Source organism: Phaseolus vulgaris, chromosome 4 (genome assembly GCF_000499845.2).
Source record: "Phaseolus vulgaris cultivar G19833 chromosome 4, P. vulgaris v2.0, whole genome shotgun sequence".
Taxonomy (NCBI): domain Eukaryota; kingdom Viridiplantae; phylum Streptophyta; class Magnoliopsida; order Fabales; family Fabaceae; genus Phaseolus; species Phaseolus vulgaris.
In genome coordinates this window covers 38,028,383-38,052,825 of record NC_023756.2, presented here as the reverse complement: position 1 = coordinate 38,052,825, position 24,443 = coordinate 38,028,383, and the positions used below count along the sequence as shown (strand labels likewise).

The 24,443-nt window shown below is 40.7% G+C and overlaps 2 protein-coding genes across 2 annotated transcripts; both read left to right on the top strand.

Moving 5' to 3' along the window:
- Positions 1-6,124: 6,124 nt before the first annotated feature.
- Positions 6,125-6,814, top strand: LOC137838769 (myosin-7-like). The gene has a single exon (XM_068647995.1). It carries the CDS (start codon positions 6,125-6,127, stop codon positions 6,812-6,814), a length of 690 nt encoding a protein of 229 aa, XP_068504096.1.
- A 10,858-nt stretch (positions 6,815-17,672) lies between these two features.
- LOC137837592 (proline--tRNA ligase, chloroplastic/mitochondrial) lies at positions 17,673-24,189 on the top strand. The gene is made up of 11 exons (XM_068646621.1): positions 17,673-18,102; positions 18,198-18,254; positions 19,118-19,228; positions 19,398-19,484; positions 19,564-19,677; positions 19,772-19,978; positions 21,708-21,845; positions 22,436-22,597; positions 22,727-22,926; positions 23,572-23,655; positions 23,793-24,189. The coding sequence occupies exons 1-11, from the start codon at positions 17,764-17,766 to the stop codon at positions 23,932-23,934; spliced, it is 1,641 nt and encodes a 546-aa protein (XP_068502722.1). The 5' UTR covers positions 17,673-17,763; the 3' UTR covers positions 23,935-24,189.
- Positions 24,190-24,443: the final 254 nt, after the last annotated feature.

Genomic DNA, 24,443 nt, shown 5'->3' with positions numbered 1-24,443 from the left:
TAGAGGGAGAAATATGTTCCTAACAATGCTTCCATTTGTTATTCTTCTAATAATCAAAATGAAAGATAATTCCTTGTTTTGTATAATTCTAATACTGGTTATGATATAGTTAAACTGATTCATAAGACATTTTTACCTCTTCTTCTACCTACTCCATCTGAACCTCCGGTCAAGCCAAGTAATGTTAGAAAGATAACTCCAACTAAGATGCAATTAAGGAGAGAAAAACGTTTTTGCTAATTTTTTGATGAAAAATTCACCTTTAATCATAATTATCCTAATAGACATTATTTGACGTTACAATGTGAGGAAGGAGAAGATTGTCATGAGGACTTAAATCAACCTTTTTGAAATATTCTCTATGGATGCTAATAATGAAGATCATCATTTATCCCTTAGGTAGTGTTTGGATTGGGGGGTGGCACTGTAGCGAAGACGGATGGGAGTGTGCCACCCTCGTTTGCTTCAATGGGCGCAAGAGAATGAGGGTGCGGGTGAAGAGAAAGTTGTAGGTTTTTGGGTTCCTTCATGCATTGAAGAGAAAGGAGAGAAAGTAACGTAGAAAGCCACGTAGGACGGTGTCAATTACAATACTACCCATTACTTTTTCACTCTGAAGCACTGTGACTACCCATTGATTAAAGTTGAACCATTGCACTGCGACAAAAATGGCACCAGCAAGCATGAGATTCTTGACTTCAGGTTTAGGGAATCTCATTGACCAATTTTTGAATTCGTAATGAATGTTCCAAGTTGAGTGGGTGAGGTGGGTAGGGTGCCTCATGTTATATAACATAATTATGCCAATTGAACTAAGCACTTCAAAGAAATCAAACTCTCCTTTCATACTTTGCATTGCGCTGAAATAGGGGCTTGTAGAGGGTCGTGAGTAAGCACAGAGGTGGTTCACTGAGTTTCATTGTTCATCTGTGAGCTGAGGTAAGGGTTCCAATTCATTTCGTTCCAATCATAATCGATTATGGGTGAAAAATAACAATGCACATAATCGATTATGCTATTTAAAATAGTTCATAATCGATTATGCTTAATACATAATCGATTATCTGTAAAAAATTTGGCAACTTAATCGATTATGTGGGCTATGCTTTTGTGCTGATAATCGATTATCCTACAACATAATCGATTATATTGATTTTTAAACTGCAGGCATAATCGATTATGCATGTTAAAACTTTGGATAATCGATTATGTTGCTTTTTGAACTGTGGTCATAATCGATTATGCATCTTAAATGTGTGGGTAATCGATTATGTGTTGTTTTAAACGGACCTCATAATCGGTTATGTTCATGTTTTTATTAGATTTTTCATTTTGTGATTTTTGTTTTAATTTTTTAATACATTTTTTTCAAGCACAGTTTGATATTGTTGAGAGTTGATTTCTGTTGTGATTTTGTTATGCTTTCTTGAGATATGTGTGATTTTTTTAAATTGAGTTGGATGTTTATTGTTTTTGGAATTTAATTTTTTTTAAATTATTGTAAAGTAGTTATTGATGTTAATTAGTTTGTAATTTTAAATGAGAATGTTTAGGAAAAATAAAATAGTTATGATACTAAATTAATTATTGTCTTAAGTTGATTATTTATTTTTGTATTGTTATGTAAAAAAATTGTAATGTTTTAAATATTTGTTGTCTCTTATGAATTGAAATGTAGGTGTGAATCTGTTTTGTTTTGTTTTTTATATATACAACATAATATTTATTAAATAATCATTAATAATATTAAAATTACCTACAAAACAAAAATTTAACTAATACAATTTTTTCAATTAATAAAATTAAAAATAAGAAATCATATTTCATTTCTATATTCTATTTTTTAATTTATTTCAATTTTAAATTATTTTTTAATTTATAATTAAAACTTACAATTATTTTAATTATCAAAATTATGTACAAAATTAATAATCATTTTTTTATTTTTTTACACAAAAAGTATACTTTATTATTATATATAACATAATGTAATAGAAATTAAATAATATAATACTAATTATTTTAATTAACTTAAATGTCCTTTAAATGAATTAATATTTCATTTTCCCATTTATTTATATACAAGGGTAAATTTGTAATCTTACAATTTATACTATTCAAAATATATGAAAATACTCTTCAAACTATCATATCATTCACGCCTTCCAATAAACTTTCTTCACACATCCACTCTAACATCCCCCAATCCAAACACCCTCAACTTTCTCCACACTTTCTTCACACTTCCACTCCCCCACACCCTCAACTTTCCACTCGCCCACAACCTCTCATCCAAACAAAGCATTAATGTACTTAAAGGAGGGTTAAGTGTAGGAACGATTCGGTTCAAAGTTTACATCAATCACTTACCTATTATGTATTGATTGATGAAGAAAGTTCTAATAATTTTCTTCAACCTAGAATTGCTAAATTCTTGAAGTTAACTACACCTTATTTCAAAGTTATGGTAGAAAATGGAAAAATATGACAATTGAAGGCATGCATACTGATTTTCCTCACAATCTCAATATAACTTTCATTTGCATGTGTCTTTATTATTTGCAGTCTTTCATGGTTGAAAACAATGGGTTGCATATTGTTGATTGTGAAGAACTTCATATGAAGTTCTTATATTACAGGGAGAAATTGATTCCTTACATTATTAGGCTCATCTTTATCATATTCGAAGAATGGTCCAAACACAAACACTATTGTAGAAGTTTTTTCTAAATAGTCGGTTGAGAATAATGTTGATCCTGCCGGTTGACCTGAGTGCAAGAGTCTTGCCACGTCAAAGGTTTCTCCTTCTAGATCAGCTTCGCACCACGTTAGCCTTTGTCCTTCACGCCTCAATTCCTCGCAAGAACCTGAAGAAAACAGAGTGGCGCCGCTGCGGCCGATCGCGCTCCGACGCTCAAGTCAGTGACGGAATCACCAAATACTAAGAGAGAATATCTCAACTCAAGGAACCGTGCGCAGTGAACCTCCGTGTACTAGCAAGTATTCTCAAAGCGTACTGAAGTGTTCTCAGAAAACGTACCTCAAAAGTCTGTTAAGAGTTCCTTATATACCTGAGCGTTTCTCTCTCCTGACGGTTACACCTTTGGACACGTGGCTCACATCCAACTGTACACGTGTCACCATCTGGATCCCTCTCCACTTGAGCGTCACTTCTACTCTTCAAGCTATTTGACTAAATTACCCATGCAAGGAGTAACTTGGTGCACAACTTCCTTGGAGCACGACCCCTTAAGCGGCGAGTACGAGGTGTCACCATGCACACCTTCTCTGTGGTCTCGCCTGCCGCTATCACGATCTGCTTCTCTTGCACATCATGCATGTTCTGGGAAACTGCTCCCTTGCCCCGACCTCTGGCTAGGGAGTGTTTATCTGATAACCTCATCCTTCACTTTCGGCGATGTGCCCCTTTAGGCGGTCTCTAACCACTTGATCACCTAAAACTCACATACGGCGACTATGACGCAAGCCTGGTGACCGTCGGTTATACATACTAGAGATCAGAGAACGCCAAGCCAACAATTGGCGACTACACAGACTTCCCGATGTACTTCCCTTATGTCAGCCAGGTGTCCCATTCAACACGCCTATATTATCGCTTGCTGCCACGTCATCACTTTCGATCACCTGATCGGTACACAAGCCCCTCAGTCTTAAGCTGAGACTTGTCCAGCGAAAAGACTAAGAAGTCAAATCATCGTCGATCTACGTGGCGCTTGTACGGATTTCCGTATGTTCGTACCCTTTGCCTTTCTGACGCTCCACCAACCCCTTCTTTAATCAAACGACACGTGGCTTTAACGGTCGTTTTCAATTGCCGTTTGCGCTTCTCACAACGTTCGAAAACCCTTAAACCCTTCGCGCTATTCACTATTCCATCATCTTTCTTCATCCTCAAGCATCCCAAATGCTCTCTCTGCGAACCCCGAAACTCCTCGTCTCTCTCAATCTTCAACTTTCTTCAACGCTCCTCCGATCATAAAAAGGTAACCCTTTTACTCCTCCGATTGGTATTTGTTGCACTTTAATCGGTTTGCATCATCCATTATCTGTCTGAAGCGTATGGGCTGTTTTTCTTTTTTTCTCGTAACCTAAGGTTTCGTCCCTGATAACGTCCATCCCAGCGAACTCTCAGTCGTTCGTTCTATCTTCTTCGTCCCCAATCGAGTCATTCTCTGCTAGCTTCATTTCATCCCTTTCTCTTTCCTTTGCAGTTCCTGCGATGGCTCACACGAAGTCCACCGCTAACCCTCCTTCTTCATCGCGAAACCTTCCACCCAAAACTCGTAGGGTTGTCCCTGGGACAAATCCTCCATCAACACGCGACCCATCACGAGCCTCTGGTGCTCCCTCTACTCAGGCTGAGAGGCCTACCTCTTCTCACGCCAACCCTACCCAGGTAACTCCACCACTCGCCGGAGGAGCCTCCCTTCCTTCGCAAGACTATAAGGAGCTCTATCCCTGGGCCACCCCACCTCTGCTAAAAGAGACCTCCTCGATAAACATAGAGTTGGGCATGCATCGATTGAGGAAAGGAGATCAACCCGACCTTTCCTTCCACAAGGAGCATGATAGCAAAGTGGTCGTGCTGTCCTGCCTCCCGGGTGAACCGATCTGTGCGGACGATAAAGGGAACAACGGCGAGTTGTTCTGCTTCATCTACACTACCTTGTTCAAGAAAGTGAAGCTTAGGCTTCCTTTTACTCGTTTTGAAAGAGAGTTGCTGACCGAGCTCAACATCGCCCCTGCCCAGCTTCATCCCAACAGCTGGGCGTTTGTAAGGGTGTTCCAAATTCTTTGTGCGCACTTGTTGCTGCCGGCCTCAGTCGACGTCTTCCTCTTCCTGTTTGAGGCAAAGAATCCCGGAGATCGCCTCTGGGTCAGCTTGAACGGGATTGCTGGGAGATCAATCTTCTCAATCTTCCAGCAATCTTATAAAGACTGGAAAGGGAAGTTCGTGAAGGTGTGCCAGAATGAGCAAGAGCCCTCACTACTTGACGGCTTCCCCTTGTATTGGGTAAACAAGGGGAACAAGGACTCCAAGGATAGCTTCAGGAGACCAAGAAGTCCTGACAACATGGGGGAGTTAGACAAAGATCTTTGTCTCTTCTGGAAGAGCGTGGCTGCCGTCAACATCACCTTCCCCACTGCCTCAATTATTCCCTACGAGTTCTTCGAGAGCCAACTCGAAATACACATAGGTTAGCCCCTACTCCAGTACCAAGTCTCTCACTTCGAGTTAACACTAACTTAGCATCTTCACCACTCTATTTTGGCATCCCATTATTCTGTGTTGACCTTGATCTTTCATCCATGTACTACTTGTGTCATCTCTGTATGAATGCACTTGCATGTTTTGCTTCTGCCTTGGTTGCTAATCTGTTTTTTACCTTGTGCAGATAACATGTTGGAAAAAGGGAAACTGGCGGAATTGAGGGCGATCGCCCGATCCCACAAGCTCGCGGTAGGCTCCCAAGCTGTGCCCAACCCGGTGGTGGAGATCGCCGCCGCTCAAGGCAAGACTCCTCCCCGAGGTCCAACTCCTTCTAGGGTACTGCCCGCCCCAGAAAGGAAAAAGCTAATCTTGAGGAGACCCAAAAGGAAAACTCCTCAGGTGGTGTAAGAGGAAGAAGACGATGATGAGGAAACCGAGGATGGCCTCGTCGCTAAGAGGAAAAGGGTGGCCACCTCTACACCACCTACACTCCCAACACCAACACCGCCCTCACCTCCAGCTCCACTGCAACCAGTCCAAGCAACGCCCCTGGCCGCCGCACCCCCAGTGGTTGAAAGCAACGACCCTAACTATGTAGAGAACCCTCCGAGCGCCTCAACATCGTTCGTATCTGTCGGAGAGGGTCCTCCTTCAACCACATCTATCGCTGGGGCCGCATTAGGAGGAGATGAGGGCGCTTAGGTCTCGCCAATATTGATAACAGAATCCCCGACCTCACCACCATGCCTAGAAGCCTCCCTCGCCCTACAAACTCAAGAGGGTGGTGGTGAAAGTCAGCACCAAACTCCTCCACCACCTTCAGCAGCAACCTCAAGCCTCCCAACTTCCTTCGAGGAGACCTTGGGACTCTTCACAGCCCAACTGAAGACTATGGCGGAAGATCTTCCTGTGCTCGTATCAAGAGCTGTGAAGGGCTCACTCAAGAAACTTCAAGAGGAAAACTCCGTGCTCAAGGAGTCAAACCTGATGATAAGGGCTGAGGCTGAAAAGCTCACGTGCAACCTGCTGATGACTGAGCTGGAGCACTCGAGGCTGGAGGATGCAATGGACGCGGAGCTAAGAAGCACGCGCAAGGAAGCCTCCGATCTGCGCCAAAAACTGCACCTCCAACTCCAAGAGAAGATCGACTTGGAGAGCAAGCTGGTCCCATATAGGCTCAAGGTGGCAGATTTGGAGGCTGCAAAAAAGGCGGAAGCGTCCAGGGTGGAGAACCTCGAGAAGAGATCGACAGATCGGGAGATTCTCCTTGGGAAGGTCGAGAAGGAAAGGGACAATGCTCTCGTCGAAGCTCGCGAGGAGGCAAAAAAAATCGCTGCAGAGCTGGCCCATGCTCGGGACGAAGGCAAGAAAACTGCTGAAGAACTCACTCGAGCTCGTGAGGAAACGGAAGAGCTGAAGAAGCAAACACACGAGCTCGAGCAGAGCGCTGCCCAAGTTCTCACCGCCGGGTTTGACGCCGCTCTGGAGCAAGTAGCATGTCAATACCCTGACTTCGACCTTTCCATGGTGTCGATCAGCAACGAGGTGGTGGATGGGAAGATTGTACCCTCTGAAGACTAGCTGCCATCCTCCATCACCTTTTCTTTGTAAAAACTTTATCTGTAATCTTATTGCTTATGTAACTGTTTACATCGGTGTGCAAACTCGAACAGTCGCTACTTATATGATTTTCACTTCTCGTATATCGTCTTTCTATTTACTTTGCACGCTTTTACCTTTATTTGTTGTGTGGTTTACCAACATAACTGGTGAGACTTACTCAAACGAATTAACTCAGCAACATTCGAGCCTCACCTTTCACACACTGCTTCGATCTTGAATAAACTGATCTGCCCAACAAAGTGAGCCCTTATTCCTGTCATCACCTGGAACTCTTCTGATCGCCGTCGGGTTCTGGCGATGTGACCTTTCTTACCTTCATAACATGACCATCGTTCCCTCATCTGGGGGGTAGAGGTGCCTTTCGGATCCTTCTCTACCTCCCTGAACTCGTTCAAGACGAGAAGGATTTTATCTATCTTCACACTGCCTACAAGCGTGGAAGCTTTCTCTGGTCTTACTGAGTCAATATTGATGTTTCACTTAATGGGGGAAAAGGCGTTTTCCTTCCCTTCCCACCGTTTAAGGTCACGAACACCCCTGACCTTTCAGTTCATCTTGCCTGCACTCGCTCAAAGGCGAGGAGGACTTCCTCTGTTCTCGCCTGCACTCGCTCAAAGGCGAGGAGGACTTTTTCTCTTCTTGCCTGCACTCGCTCAAAGGCGAGGAGGACTTTTCTCTTTCTCGCCTGCACTCGCTTAAAGGCGAAGAGGACTTTTTCTTGCTTGCACTCGCTCAAAGGCGAGGAGGACCTTTCTCTTTCTCGCCTGCACTCGCTTAAAAGCGAGGAGGACTTTTTCTCTTCTCGCCTGCACTCGCTTAAAAGCGAGGAGGACTTTTTCTCTTCTTGCCTCAAGACGCACGAGAGCGTTGAGGTCTTTAGTCATCACTGGTACCTCCGATCGCCGAAAGACGATGAGGACTTTAAAACTTTAACTACTGCCGCCGATCGCCGAAAAGCGATGGGGACTTTAAAACTTTTAACTGATGTCGCCAATCGCTGAAAGACGATGGGGACTTTAAAACTTTTAACTGATGTCGCCAATCGCCGAAAAACGATGGAGACTTTAAAACTTTTAACTAGAAAGCATGCAGCATAACTTTATCGTTGCCTTAGATCACGTTCGAGTGATAAGGTCTTTCTTCTGAAAACTTTCAAAACCACAAGCATGCAATCTTAGAAACTTTAAACTTTGAAAACTCTTCTTTATTGGGTGGCCTCATTAAAAACCCTCCTTAGGGAAAAAAGAGTGCCCCCTTCAAACTGTTTTAACAGAAAGCATGTAAATCTCTTCATGTTCGTTTTTACTTACAAAGCTTTAACTGTAATATAATTTGAGATGCGTGGCGTTCCAAGTGCGAGGAATCGCCCCTCCTTCTAACGTCTCTAAGCGGCAGGCGCCGTTCCCGAGCACCTCGGTTATTCTGAACGGTCCCGTCCACTTAGGCGATAACTTGTTCTCCATCTCGTACTGATGGGCCTTCCTCATCACCAGGTCGCCCCCTCTAAACTGCCTTGGCATTACCTTAGAGTTATACCTTCGCTCAATCCTCCTTTTTACTGCCTCGGCTTTTACTCTTGCCTCTTCCCTGACCTCATCCAGTAAATCCAGATTCAACCTTCTTTCTTTGTTCGAGTCTTCCGCCACAAAGTTCTGGAATCTCGGCGAGCTTTCCTGGATTTCAACTGGAATCATCGCGTCACATCCATAAACCAAGCTAAACGGGGTCTCGTGGGTTCCTGACTGTTCAGTGGTATATGGTACGCCCAAACTATGCGGGGTACCTCTTCAGTCCACGATCCTTTAGCTTTCTCCAGTCTTCTCTTTAAACCTCTCAGCAACACCTGATTGGCAGACTCTACTCGGCCATTTTTCTGTGGGTGCTCGACGGATGCAAACACCTGCTGTATTCCCACCTCTACGCACAGCTTCTTCAACAGGTGACTCGCAAACTGAGTTCCATTGTCCGACACCAGGCGTTTAGGCACGCCAAACCGGCACACGAGATTCTTCCATACAAAGCCTTCGATCTGATGCGCGGTGATCTGGGCTACTGGCTCCGCTTCGATCCACTTGGTGAAGTATTCAATCGCCACCACCAAGTACTTCATCTGCCTGACCGCCAATGGGAAGGGTCCCAGAATGTCAATTCCCCAAGTATGAAACGGCCAAGGGCTGTAAATTGACTTCAGCTCTTCTGGAGGTGCCTTGTGCCAATCGGCGTGCTGCTGACATTGCTTGCAACATTGTGCATATTTTTTGCAGTCCTCCCTCATCGTTGGCCAGTAATAACCTGCACGGAGAGTTCTTGCAGCCAGAGCTCGACCCCCGACGTGACTCCCACATATACCTTCATGGAGCTCGGCCATAATTCTTGTACATTTTTCTCCGTGCACACATTCTAGGAGTGGGTGTGTAAACCCAAACCTGTGCAACTCGCCGTCGATCATGGTGAACTTGCTGGAGTTCTTCTTTATCTTCCTAGCCTCCGTCGGATCCAGCGGGAGAACGCCATCTGCCAGGCAGCGCTGGTATTGCGTTATCCATGTGTCTGGCTTATGCGTAGCGCAGACCTGCGCCACGTTCACCCTCTCTCCTCGACATGCTCTTATTCTCGGCGATCTCAAGGTCTCCTGGGTCAAGGACCTGTGACTCCTCGCCGCTTTCTCCGTCGACTTGCTTATCTGAAGAACCTGGTGGTCCAACACAAACGCCCTGGGCGTCTTCAAAGTTTCTTGAATAACTGTCCTCTGCCTACCCTCCTTGCCTGAACTGGCGAGCTTGGCTAGCAAGTCAGCTCGGGCATTTTGCTCTCTGGGTACATGCACCACCTCAAACGAGGCAAAGGAACCCTTCAACTCCTGCACATACTCCAAGTAAACCGCCATTTATGGATCCTTGGCCTGAAACTCGTCTGTTACTTGTCCCGTGACCAACAATGAGTCACTCTTGGCCATCAACACCCTAGCCCCCATCTCCTTAGCCAACAAGATGCCTGCGATCAACGCCTCATATTCTGCTTGATTGTTGCTAGCTTTGAAGGCAAACCTCAGGGATTGTTCTATCAGCACGCCGTTGGGCCCTTCTAGAATGACTCCAGCGCCGCTACCCTGCTAGTTAGACGATCCGTCCACCGAAAGTACCCAACGAAAATCGTCCCCCTTAACTCGTGCTGCTTCCGACGAGAGCTCGACCACAAAATCAGTGAAAATCTGCCCCTTGATTGGTCCTCGGGGTTCGTATTTGATGTCAAACTCCGATAGTTCCACTGCCCACTTCACCATTCTCCCAGCTACATCGGGCTTCTTTAAGACTTTCTGGATAGGCAAGTCGGTCATCACCAACACTGTAAAATTGTGGAAATAGTGGCGCAACCTCCTCGCCGAGAATACGACCGCCGGTGCAGCTTTCTCCAAGGCCTGATACCTTACTTCTGGGCCTTGTAACACCTTGCTAACGAAGTAGATAGGTTTCTGAGCCTGATCTTGATCTTGGGCGAGCACCGCACTCACCGCCCTCTCAGTTACAGCAAAATACAACCTGAGAGGGGTTCCTACCAAAGGTTTGCACAAAACCGGCGGGCTCGCCAGGTACTCTTTAAGCTTCATGAAAGCTTCTTCGCATTCCTTTGACCAGACAAACTTATTGTTTCGCCTTAAGCATTGGAAATACAGATGGCCTTTCTCTCCACTAGCTGACACGAAACGAGATAGGGCGGCCATCCGACCTGTAAGCTGTTGCACCTCCTTCACGGTAGCCGAGCTTCTCATCGCCAAGATGGCAGCACACTTATCAGGATTTGCTTCAATACCTCTTTCAGTTAAGAGGAAACCCAAGAACTTCCCCGCCTCCACGCCAAAAATGCACTTTTCGGGATTCAACTTCAATTTATACTTGGCGATTGTGGTAAACAACTCCTCCAGATCTGAGATGTGCTTGCTTTTTTCTAACGAAGTCACGACCATATCATTTACGTACGCTTGCACATTCCTTCCCAGTATCGGTGCAAGTACCTTATCCATCAACCTTTGGTACGTGGCCCCTGCATTCTTCAGCCCGAAGGGCATCACCTTGTAGCATTAGCACGATCTCTCAGTCATGAAGGCGGTCTTCTCTTCATCCATGGGATGCATCTTTATCTGGTTGTACCTCGAGAAGGCGTCCAGAAAGCTCAGCAACTTGCACCCTGCTGCGCTGTCGACCAGGACATCTATTCTTGGCAAAGGGTATGAATCCTTTGGACAAGCCTTGTTTAGGTCCGTGAAGTCGACGCACATGCGCCACTTCCCGTTGCTCTTCTTTACCAGCACGACATTAGCTAACCACTCAGGGTATTGGACCTCCCTGATATGGCCTGCGGCGAGGAGCTTTTGCGTTTCATCCCTAATCGCCTGTCTCCTCACCTCATTGAACTTTATTCTCCTTTGTCGCACTAGTCTGACCTGTGTGTCAATTGCCAGGTGGTGGCACAAGAAATCGGGGTCGATTCCCGGCATGTCTGAAGCAGACCATGCAAAAGCATCCAGATGCCTTTCTATCACCTCGGCGATCTGGTCTTGGAGCTCACCTTCCAAAGATCTTCCCAACTTGAAGACCTTGCCCCCGATCTCCCTCTCGAGCCACTCCTCGACGGGTTTGGGCCTGGTTTCACTGGCGATCACCGCCCTGGCGATTCCCGACTCCCTTGCCTCCTCTGGGCGGTTTCTCGCTTCTTCTTCCCGACCGGCGCTCTTTCCCTCAATCTCAGCGTCTACCATGATAACATCCCCTCCGGCGGTCACTTCCATCGCCGCATCAACAACTCGCCCTTCTGTTGGCCTGGGCTTCACACCGGGGGGCGGTGTCGTGGTGATGTAGCTCACCGACCTCTTATTCTTGAGGCTGTTTTCGTAGCACTTTTTTGCCTCCTTTTGGTCAGATCTTATGGTGATCACCACCCCCTCCATTGATGGCAACTTAACCTTCATGTGCCTGGTTGAGGGCACAACTCCTATTCTGTTGAGGGTCGGCCTTCCCAACAGAATGTTATACGCCGAGGGGGCATTCACGACGAGGTACTTGATCTTCTCCGTCATCGAGGCCGCCTCGTCTGCGAACGTTGTTCTTAGCTCAATGTACCCCCTGACCTCCACCTGGTCGCCAGCGAACCCATACAAGCATCCTCCATAGGGCCTTAACTGGTCAAGGGGTAATTGCAGCTTGGTGAAAGTCGGCCAGAACATGACATCTGCCGAGCTTCCTTGGTTCACCAGCACCCGGTGGACCTTCCATCCCGCCGTGACTAGCGAGACAGCTATGGGATCGTTGTTATGAGGCACAACGTCCCTGAGATCCTCCTTCGTGAACGTAATGTCCACATCTGGCGAGTGGTCTTCGAACACATCTACTGCCATCACAGACCTTGCATATTTCTTCCTTTGTGATGCAGTGCATCCACCACCTGAAAAACCTCCAGCGATGGTGTGGATCTCGCCGTGAGTGGGCATCTTGTGCTGCTGGCCCTCACTGCTCGTCGGATGAGAGCTCGACGCTTGTCTCGTTCTCTTGTCCAGGAGGTAGTCATTCAAGAAGCCACTATTGACCAAGTCGTCGAGCTAGTAACCCAGGGCCAAACACGAGTCAAGGGTGTGACCAAAACTCTGGTGGAATTCGCACCATGCATTTGGTTTTGGCCCTAACACCTTGTCCGAGACCTTCTCAGGCGCCTTAAGCCTGACAGCTATGTTGGGAATGGCGATCAGGTCCGCCAACCCCATGACAAACTTGTACCTTGGCGGGCGATTGAACTCCCAAGGGCGCCCTGGGCCCCTTCCCTTGTTTTTCTTTGGGTCGTAAGGATGGCGAGTCCTTTGATCCTTCTTAGCCGCCGCCGTCTCCAGCACCCTCTGCGGCTGAATTCTAGTCTGGGCCCGTGGCCTAGCAGGAGCCACGCTCCCTCTCTTTTCAGCGACCTCACTCTCGTCGGCGATGTGGGCCACAGCAAGTCGCCGAACTTCAGCAAACGTGGCGGGGTGGCCCCTAATTAGCACCTCGCAGAAAGGTTCAGGCAGTACGCCCTTTTTGAAGGCATATACCAACATCTCCTCGTCTTTGGCAAGCGAGCGGACCATCTGTGCTCCAAAACGATTCAGATAGTCCCTGAGGGACTCTCCCTGATACTGCCTCACGTCGAACAAGTCGTAAGACACCCTAGGTGGCGCCTTGTTCACAATGTACTGGTCGACGAAAAGCTTTGAGAACTGCTGGAAATTGGTTATGTGACCTGTAGGCAGGCTAACAAACCATTCCAGCGCCGTCCCCTGGAGCGTGCTCATAAACATCTTGCAATAGACTGCATCTGAGCCTCCTGACAGCATCATCTGCGTGTGGAACGCAGTGAGATGTGCTTCAGGATCCTCCACGCCGGTGAACGAAGCTTTCACAGGTACCACGCTCGCAGGGATCGCCATGTCTATGATCGCCTGAGCAAACGGCATCGGAAAAACGCGCTGGGGCGATGACGGCGCAACCTCTTCAACGGTTGTGCGTCCTCTCTGCTCGTGAAGAGCCTGACGCAATTCCTCAGTGACCTTGTTGAGCTCCTCATTTCTGGCCTGAGAGGCGACCAGCTCTTCGTGCATCTTCGCTTGCTCTACACGCGATGCCACCACATTTGCTTGCAACGCGCGCATGATCTCCATCATTTGCGCCATGGTCATGGCGCCTTCTCCAGCAGTTGGCACAACGGGACTTGAACGCGTACTTCTCATCTTTCTCATGAAATATCAACAGATGAAGCTTCAGCGACCAAAACCTTCACCAGCGGAACGATCGATCCAGCAATCAATCGATCAAAACCTCTTAAACTCCAAAGAACTTCCAAGAACGCAACCACAACAGCACGGGATTGATTCGGATGCCAAAACCTCCACAGAAACTCGCAATCTCAACACGAACCTACCGCTTCTCCACTAAAACTCCCGATTCACCGATCAGAAACTCGAATGAACGGTAAAAACTTCGATTTACCGATTGAAACTCGCACAAACGGTAAGAAACTTCAATTCACCGATCGAAAGCTCAAACAAATGGTGGAAAACTTCAAACTACCGATCGAAAACTCAAACAAACGGTGAAAAACGCCGAAAATGGTTGCACCAGCACACAACCACACAAGAACCACAGAAACTTCAAGAAACTCACGCTGCGGATGGGAAACACGTTTTACACAGCCCCACGGTGGGCGCCTGATGATCCTGCCGGTTGACCTGAGTGCAAGAGTCTTACCACGTCAAAGGTTTCTCCTTCTGGATCAGCTTCGCACCACGTTAGCCTCTGTCCTTCACGCCTCAATTCCTCGCAAGAACCTGAAGAAAGCAGTGTGGCGCCGCTGCGGCCAATCGCGCTCTGACGCTCAAGTCAGTGACGGAATCACCAAATACTAAGAGAGAATATCTCAACTCAAGGAACCGTGCGCAGTGAACCTCTGTGTACTAGCAAGTATTCTCAAAGCGTACTGAAGTGTTCTCAGAAAACGTACCTCAAAAGTCTGTTAAGAGTTCCTTATATACCTGAGCGTTTCTCTCTCCTGACGGTTACACCTCTGGACACGTGGCTCACATCCAACTGTACACGTGTCACCATCTGGATCCCTCTCCACTTGAGCGTCACTTCTACTCTTCAAGCTATTCGACTAAGTTACCCATGCAAGGAGTAACTTGGTGCACAGCTTCCTTGGAGCGCGACCCCTTAAGCGGCGAGTACGGGGTGTCACCATGCACACCTTCTCTGTGGTCTCGCCTGCCGCTATCACGATCTGCTTCTCTTGCACATCATGCATGTTCTGGGAAACTGTTCCCTTGCCCCAACCTCTGTCTAGGGAGTGTTTATCTGATAACCTCATCCTTCACTTTCGGCAATGTGCCCCTTTAGGCGGTCTCTAACCACTTGATCGCCTAAAACTCACATACGGCGACTATGACGCAAGCCTGGTGACCGCCGGTTATACATACTAGAGATCGGAGAACGCCAAGCCAACAATTGGTGACTACACAGACTTCCCGATGTACTTCCCTTCTGTCAGCTAGGTGTCCCATTCAACACGCCTATATTATCGCTTGCTGCCACATCATCACTTCCGATTACCTAATCAGTACAAATGCTATACAATTTTCTTTAAGTGTTTGATACACCTTCTGATTTACTTCCTCCGAAATATCATGATGATTTTATTCCCTTGGTTGAAGGTTAAACCTTTGTAAAGGTTAGAGCATACAAATATCCTCAGCAAGAAGGAGGAAATTGAGAAATTGATAACAGGAATGCTGGATGAAGAAATTATACAAATGAGTATAAGTCCATTTTCATTTCCAATTATATTAGTTAAGAAGAAGGATGACGATTTGTACATATTATAGAGCTCTTAATGTATAAATATTAAGGACACATTTCATATTCCAACTGATAATAATGAACTAATAGATAAACCTAGTTATGGTAAGAAGGATGAAGAGTAAGAGACACATAAAAAAGAGAGAAAAAGAAGAAGAATAATAGATTATTTTATTTAATCGTAATTATGTATAAAAAGCAATAATAAATATGTTACAATTCTTTTTTTAAAAAATTCAACATATTTAAGATAAAAAAAAAAACTAAAATATATTTTAAAGTTTTAGATTTTTTTCAAACAAGATTATACCTTTTTTTTTCAAATTACTTAGACAAAATTGGGTGTTAGACTCTAATATCATAAAAAAAAATATTGATTATTTAAGTCAAGATATTATAATGACAATAAAAAGTTTGAATTCAATCTATGTTTAGAAAAAACAAATCTTGATCCAAAGTGTTTTTTACAAAGTTGAATGTGTTGATTTATTGGAGAACCACCAAGACTCCTCTTTTTAAGATAACTTTTATGATGTGTTGAACATTGGAGTTGTTAGGGAGTGTGCTTTTAGTCTTAGTTCTAGTGTGCTAATAAATTATCATGGTTTTGAATTTTTTTATCACTTAACAACTCTTTATTGTTAGCTAACACACACACATATATATATATATATATATATATATATTACAAACGAAGATATACTAAATATGATTAAGTTCTTATATATTTTAGTGTTTAATTTTGATGGATAAAGAACAATGATGGAGTTTTTTTTTTTTTTATTATTAATGAACAATAACTTAAGACTTGTATTTTATTTAGGAATTTTATTTTATAATCATTGGAAACTTTAAGAATTATGCTGTGTTTGTTTCTAGGAAGAAATACAATATATAAATATTTATATATATAATATAAATATATAAATATTTATATAATTAATTATTTGGAAATTACTTTGTTATTCTTTTTATTTTAAACTCAAAATATTTTTATTTTCATTTAAAATAGAATTACAAATATAAATAAAATAATTAATCATACTATAGATATACAATAAATTATAAATATAAATAAATAAAAATAAATATATATTTTAATAATAAAGAAATAAATTTATATAATAATTATACTAATTATAAAAAATAAAGTTAAAGATAATAATGTTATTTATTATAAAAATATTTTTTTATTAAATATTTATAATTATAAATATTTAAATATTATTTTTATCAAATTAAATTATTTTGTATTTTTTCTAAATTAGTTCTAATATATTAACAAAAATTAATTTAAATTTATAAAAAAATTATCTCATATTTTATTATTTAAATATTTTTAAAAATATGGGTAAATTTGTAAATCTACACTTTACACATTTTAAAAAAATTAAAAATACCCTTATAATTATCATATCATTCATCAACTCCAATAAATTTTCCTCACTTTCCTCACAAATCCACTCTAATATACCTTAATCCAAACAACATCTCTTTCTTCACACTTTCTTCTCAAATCACTACAAATTCACTCCCTCAAATCCTCTCCCCAATCCAAACACACCCTTAATGAAAATTTGTGATTTAATTTGTTGAAAGTTTATAAAAATATAAGTTCTTCAGAAAAATTATTTATTTTTAAGTTAAGTTGATCAACACATTTAACTCACTAAGCTAATAAAACAATCTAGATTAATATTTATAGAACTTACCAAACTTAACAACGAGATTCAGTTAATTCTTTTACTTTGTTAAACCAAAATAAATTAAGTCAAACAAAAAAGAGCTATCACGTTTTAATTATTTTAATATAAACTCAAAGATGTTTTACACAAAAGAGAAAATAAAGTACACAATTTTCTATTTTTATTTTATTTTTTCCAAATTAATTTGCATGTTTATTTTTATTTGATAATGTGCTTGTAGGTGCATATTTAGAAATTGCGTTACTTGAATATAACTTTTTTATATGCTTTAGTATTATTAATCATTGTTAATATACTTAAGAAATCTAGTTATGGAAAATCCTTTTATAGAAAATACTAAAATGTGCATAAAATTTTTGTAATAAAAAAATAGATAAATCGTGAGACAGAAATTCGATTTTAATTTTTTTTTCAAAAAGTCGTGCATATTTTTAAAAAAATTGTCATCAAGTTGTTATTACCCATAGGCAATTTTAATTGTATGGAATTTATATTAAAGGTCTATTGATTTTTTATTTTGAAAATAAAAAACTTGTTTGTTTTTTATTTTTTAAATAAAATAATTAAAATAATTTATAAAATTTTGTGGAAAAAAACTTTAACTCATCATAATTTTTTATAGAGATTTTTTTTTTTTTTGTGGGCATAATGAATTATTATGTAGGTTGAGGCCAAATTAATATCAAAGAAGCTACCACAAAATCATAAATATTTAATTTATAAAGTTTATAAAATAATTTTGAAAATAAAGTTGTAAATGTTACAATAACCTTTTAATAAGAACCAAACCTCATCTGGAGACTCTTCAGTCACTGCTGCTCCAAAGCCACAGATGTTGTCTCTCAGGCTAACCTCTTTCACCCACCTCTTATCCCCGCCCTCTTCCGCCGCCATCGCGCGCCGTTCCCCCCTGATTCTGCGGCGGCGCCACCATATCCGGCAACGACCACTCGCCGCCTCGTTCTCCGCCCAGAGCGCTACGGCGGAGACACAGGACCGAGTCAACAACTCGAAGAACCGAGTCCCCGAGCGAGTCATCACGCCACGATCACAGGACTTCAACGCGTGGTATCTCGACGTTATCGCCAATGCTGAGTTGGCCGATTATGGTCCGGTTCGCGGTACCATGGTCATTCGTCCCTACGGTTACGCCATTTGGGAAGCCATTCAGGTTCCTTTGCATTTTCTCGCCACTTGTACCTTTTATTTTCATAATTTCAGTTAGTTTAACTTAATTTTTTATTTTTATTTTTTGGTTTGGTGTAGGAGTACTTGAATGTGAAGTTCAAGGAGACTGGGCATAGTAACATGTATTTTCCCCAGGTAAAAGTTAACTACCATAGTTAATAAATTGATTATTTACGGTTATTAGGGTGTGTTTGGATAAACAGATTACTTAACGGCTTAATTAATAACTTACCACACCAATTTATAAGCTTTAACTGCTTGAAACTTGTTGATATGAGTTTAAAGGAGCTAATGTAAAGGTTGTGTTTGGAAGAGCTTTTATGTATCTTTGGTAGTGATTTATGACTTTCTTGAAAGCTCTTCTTAGCTTATTTCACTAAGATTCATATTATTCATTCTTATCACTAAGCTCTTGTTTGGTAAGAATTTAAATAATTTTGACTCTATCAGGATACATTTCTAATTTAGTACTTATAAGAAAGCAAGATAGAAAGCAAAATGAATCAAACTTTTTTCCCTATAAGTTAAAATAAACTTACGTACCTCAATTTTTGGACAAGGTAGATGACCAAACTTCTACAAAAGTTGAACTGCGTAATTAAACTGATGGAAGATGTATAATTCATTTTCTGATCGCATTTTCTTCTCCTATGAGTACTTAATGAAAATCTATAACCTGGGCTTAAATTAAGCTATGAACCCGAACATGTCTGTGCCACTTTCATCAGTCCAAATAAGCTTGGTAAGCTCTTCCAAATGTTTCCTTAATAATATATTTGTCTAAAATTTATCCAAGAATTTCTATGCTAACCTCGACAATGTAGAGAGGGATTGCAAAGAGGTTGGATTTTTCTTACTATAGTGAGCCATTATTATATGTCTTGTCAAAAAGTGAGTTAGCAAAGTGAGATCTTGATAATGTGGTGTACAAAGATTATGACCGCAGCATAAATTGTATCTATCATTTGTTTGATGCATCTTTTTAAACTGTGCTGCAGTTTATCCCATACTCATTTATAGAGAAAGAAGCTAGTCATGTTGAGGGTTTTAGTCCTGAATTAGCTGTGGTGACAATTGGGGGTGGAAAGGAACTTGAAGAGAAGCTCGTGGTATGTATGCTTTTCAGTTGTTTATAACAGTTGCTTTCATGGGTGAAATTTATAATGTTTGTTGTAATATTTAAGAGAATTAAAGTGATTAATAATCTGTTATATTGATTGAAAAGCTGTGACCTAAGGGTTTGTCTTTTGATTTTTGCACTTGTTGAGGCTGTGGCAGGTCCGGCCTACAAGTGAAACCATTGTGAATCATATGTTTACTCAATGGATCCATAGCTATCGTGATCTTCCTCTCATGATTAATCAGGTAATGCTGTTGTGTGTTTTTTTGTGAGCAAGAACATGGACTTTTTGAATGGCGTACAATTTTGCCAACTTCCTTTCAGTGGGCAAACGTGACTAGATGGGAGATGCGCACTAAACCATTTGTGAGAACTCTTGAATTTCTTTGGCAAGAAGGACATACTGCTCATGCTACTCCAGAGGAGGCAGAAAATGAGGTGCATATCTTATCTATGTCAAGATGGTAAAATCTTTACCGGAATAAATGTATTATCAGATAATCTAAAGCGACAGTATCATGTTCTACTGCAGGCTATACAGATGATTGATATCTATACCAGATTTGCATACGAGCAAGCCGCAATACCTGTTATTACTGGTCGAAAATCTAAAGTGGAAACATTTGCTGGTGCTTGTAAGACCTATACGATTGAGGCTATGATGGGTGACAAGAAAGCATTACAAGCAGGAACCAGTCATAACCTTGGGCAAAACTTTGCCCGTGCCTTTGGAACACAGGTCTGATGTACTGCTTTAATTATTTCCGAATACATAGTATTTCCTTCATCTGGATTTCTTTTGTGATATGGGATTACTTTTGGGTTTGTGTCTACCATGGTAGTTGAATTTGAGATACAAAAGATGTATCAGAGAGACTATATTTTGAATTATGAATAGTAAGATTCTTAAATATTAAAAAGCATAACATATACTTAAATATGTATGTAAACATGCAAATATACAACCATAGTCAAAACGAGTGTTTGTACATGTATTTCTGCTGCACAATTTCAGCAACACAACCACCAAATGCTAATTCCTATAAAATTGGCTATATGCTGTTAAACAAATTTTGCATTATAGTCATCCAAAAAATAAGTGTTGTTGCTGTTACTGCATTATTATTGCAAACTATGGCTTTTTCTGCTACACTACTCTAAACATAATAAACAGCCTAAAAAACAAACAAAAAATTCTATCCAAAATCATTCATATTGCATCATCTTCGTCTCCGAGATCTACATCACTGAAACAACATGTGTTTTTGAGGAGTAGAAGGAAACGAATAAGAAACCACTGACATTTATAATTTATTAAGTAAACATGAGGAAAAGACAGAGATAAGTGGGTGAGGGGTGTAGGTGGAGAAGAGAGATTATAACTGAATCTAGAAGTGAGGAAAAGGGCAAAATATTAAGTGGCATGGCTGGAGGTAAAAGAAAGATCTTTTTGCCTCTCTTTCTGCTCATATTCGCACAAAAGATAAGCAGATTTAGGGTTTTTCTAACCTGGTCACACAACCTGTGTATGACTCTACCCACGATTTAGTGCATGATTCAAATCAAAATTGCGACTCATGTGATTCTGCCTGCAATTTGAACGAGACAAAAGACCAATTTGGGAGCAAAAATGAGTGTTGTAGCGAGTTGTATCAGTGGTAGAGAATTATATCATATTGTATGATAAGAATAGTGTATTGAAAGATACTTACTACCTTGGTGTCTACAACTAATAAATTTTTCGTTGACATAGCATTTTAGATTTATTTATTTCAGCCCATAAAACTACAAAGTATGCTGGCATTCTGCTTTCAATTTCTCTTGTTTATTTCATTAGATTTTCCTGCAAGTTATACACCCATGCCTTCTTACTTGTTTGTTAATGTCAGTTGCAAAAAGAAGGTCATTTATTTATTCCAGTTGGAGCTATATGGTTAAATAGTTTTCATCTGAAAATCATTTTTCTAATGTAGGATTGAGAAATCTGTTATATACATGGGAGAAGAGTGGAAGTACAACACCCTAACTTGAGCAAAATTAATCCTAATATTTTATAAACATTCTGATTTAAATTAAAACTTTTTGAAAAAGTCCTAAACGGACCAACCTACTAATAATTTCCCTACTTATGATAAATCCCAGTTCTTGCAAATATAATATAATGATATATTTCTAAATTCTACTGTTTTTTTCACATGATCATTGGTTTGTGCCTTTTTTCCCAGCAAGTAACTCAATCCTTTTTCTAAATACCAAGCCATGAAATACATGAATACATACTAAAGTTGATCTTTTAGTATTTGCAGCATGCCAGTATCTAGATTTTGTTTACTCTTCTAAATTTATTTATTTATTTTTGTCCCTTTTCTTTTATGGGGTTAACTGTTATTTATTTTTTCTTTCTTTTTGAAATATTAATATAATCTTTTCAATGAGAATGCAGTTGTTCAAAATGTGTAATTGTGCAGTTCACAGATGAAAATGGAGTTAGGGAACATGTTTGGCAGACATCATGGGCGATTAGTACCCGTTTTGTTGGAGGCATCATCATGACACATGGAGATGATGCAGGCCTAATGCTTCCCCCAAAGCTTGCGCCGATACAGGTACATTTGGGTCTACTGATGTCTAAACCTTGTGGTGTAGACACCATTGGTTAAATTTAGCTGTTCGTAGTTGGAAAATTTGGCACCTTGGTGCAGCAAAGGTGGTGAATAATATACTTCCCTACTTTTGCTGTAAATGTTCTTACAGAACATCCTTCAACACTTCATCCAGAACCTGCTTTTGTCATATTGATATGCTAAGCTGCCTCTTCAGGCAGTGTGTTGAAGTGGTGTTTTTAGTATTAATTTATTTATACATAATACACATGATTTGACTCATATGTTAGTATCTCATTGCTAATTTCCTTGATCTGCTTACTGAATTTCATTAAGGGGTATGATTGGCTGGAAGAGCTTGGAGGGGGAGGCTACAAAAGCTTTTTTTTTCTTTACAAAATGTTTATAAAAATAGTTAGGGAGCTAAAAAGTTACATGGTAGTCTTTCATTCTAAAATATTCTCAAATAAAGAGAATGTGACTTAAAATAAAATAAAAAATCTCTTCTACTCCAAAGTCCAAACTTCTATGCATCATAATATTCCAGGCCTGTACTTTCATATTGTAATTAAAATAATTTGTTGCTGGTTTAGGTGGTAATTGTGCCCATTTGGAAGAAGGATGATGAAAAAGCTGCAGTTCTAAATGCAGCATTGACTGTAAAGGATGTACTTCAAAAATCAGGGATTAAAGTTAAACTTGATGACTCAGATCAAAGAACCCCTGGATGGAAATTCAATTTCTGGGAAATGAAGGTATGGTGTTAAACTTGAATGGATATTCTGGGACCAAATAATGTGCATTGCTTCAGCACATTCTGCAGGGTCTTATTCTGTTTTTAGTATCTGATTTATTTATATCATTTGCATCTCTTCATATTTCAGGGAGTACCTCTTAGAATTGAAATTGGTCCCCGTGATGTGGCTAGTGGAAGTGTGGTAATATCCAGGAGAGATATCCCTGGGAAGCAAGGAAAAGTGTTTGGAATCTCTATGGAACCTTCAAATTTGGAGGCTTATGTTAAAGACAAGTTAGATGAAATACAGTCGTCTCTTTTGGAAAGGGCAATTGCATTTCGAGACAGGTTCTTTCCTTCAATGCTATTTTTAGTTTGTGACTCCTATATATAACTTTTCTAACATGCTTTGCATTCTTCAAAATAGCCACTTTAAATTTTAATATTAATCACATTAACCATCTGTTTCCTGAATATAAGAATATTAGTTGTAGCAAAATGCTTAATCTTGAACTCTGTCAAAACAGTTTGGTACTTAGCCTGCATAAATTTTGCGGAGAAAATTCTGTGGATTGATTTACTTCAATAACAAATATGTGGTTTGAGTCGTACGGTTCTAGTCTAAGTTCAGATCTGACCTTTTAATAGATATTTGCACCGTGAATTATTGGACTGACGAAACCAAGTCCCTGACTATAATTTCATTAAGAACTGTCTCTAATGCTTTGGTGGTGACAAAAACTATTGCTACCAATTGGAATGAGGGCTTCCTATAGTAGTTAAAATGTTCCAAACCTCCAGCAAATGGTTTCAGTAAAATTGTAATTACAGACTAATAATAGGTTAATGCGGTTAAACTCAATGGCTCATTGCTTTTGCTTAAGTTCTTAAGCTTCACCTTTTATTTTATGTTATGCTCACCCAATTGCGCATATGTTCTGGGCTTCAGTGGTGTAGGTAGGCAAATTGACATGCTCAGTTTTTTTCTTGCAGTAATATCGTAGATGTGACCACATACAATGATCTTAAAGCTGCAATATCTCAAGGAAAATGGGCAAGGGGCCCTTGGTCTGCTAGGTTGTTTCCCCCCTATTTTTTCATATTAAATATTAATGTTTTGATGTTGAAAAAATAACTTCTAACTCTAATATATATAGAGGAGGGCATTAATTAATTCACAACTCTCTAATATCATGCTCTACACAATGTCACAGTGATGAAGACGAGTTAAAAGTGAAGGAGGAAACCGGAGCAACTATTAGGTGTTTTCCTTTTGAACAGCCACAAGGGAATAAAACATGCTTGATGACTGGTAATCCTGCTGAAGAAGTGGCTATTTTTGCCAAATCTTACTAACTCTGCCGGCTTGTTAATTTTTTGAACTCCCAAGTTATATCTGGAAGCTGGTATTTGTACTAATTTCTTTTTAAAAAAATTTACTCCTTTTTGTAAAAGTCAATCTCCTGTTGTTGCTTAGGTTAGTTGATATAATAAATACATTATATATTGATTCAGAACTTCAATTCTTAGTCTGTCATCATTTGTGTATAAAAAAAAATAGATTCCGTGGGGGTTAAATTTTGAAGTGATTTATACTATTGTTTGATGAAATCTCTGTAATTTATGGTTTTTTTTATAGTTTATCTTATTTAGTAGAGACATTCTGCCTCCATGAAGAAAAGAGTATTACTGGTTTATGTTCTTGCAAAGAATTCAGCTTAAAAGATATATGATATATTTTGTGTTGCTTTGTTAAAGGAAATCCTCTAAAATATTGCAAATGAATATAGCGAGCTCAGACTGGTAGTGTTCTTCAATCATATTTAATACATCTTAGATGCAAATTATCAAAGTAAAACTTAACA

Bases quoted from the DNA above. Each gene is read 5' to 3' on its own strand.
- LOC137838769 (XM_068647995.1), top strand. From the start codon at position 6,125: ATGGCGGAAGATCTTCCTGTGCTCGTATCAAGAGCTGTGAAGGGCTCA.
- LOC137837592 (XM_068646621.1), top strand. From the start codon at position 17,764: ATGTTGTCTCTCAGGCTAACCTCTTTCACCCACCTCTTATCCCCGCCC. The intron at 21,846-22,435 runs GTACATTTGGGT...TTGCTGGTTTAG, and splicing joins CAAAGCTTGCGCCGATACAG to GTGGTAATTGTGCCCATTTG. The intron at 22,927-23,571 runs GTTCTTTCCTTC...TTTTTCTTGCAG, and splicing joins GCAATTGCATTTCGAGACAG to TAATATCGTAGATGTGACCA.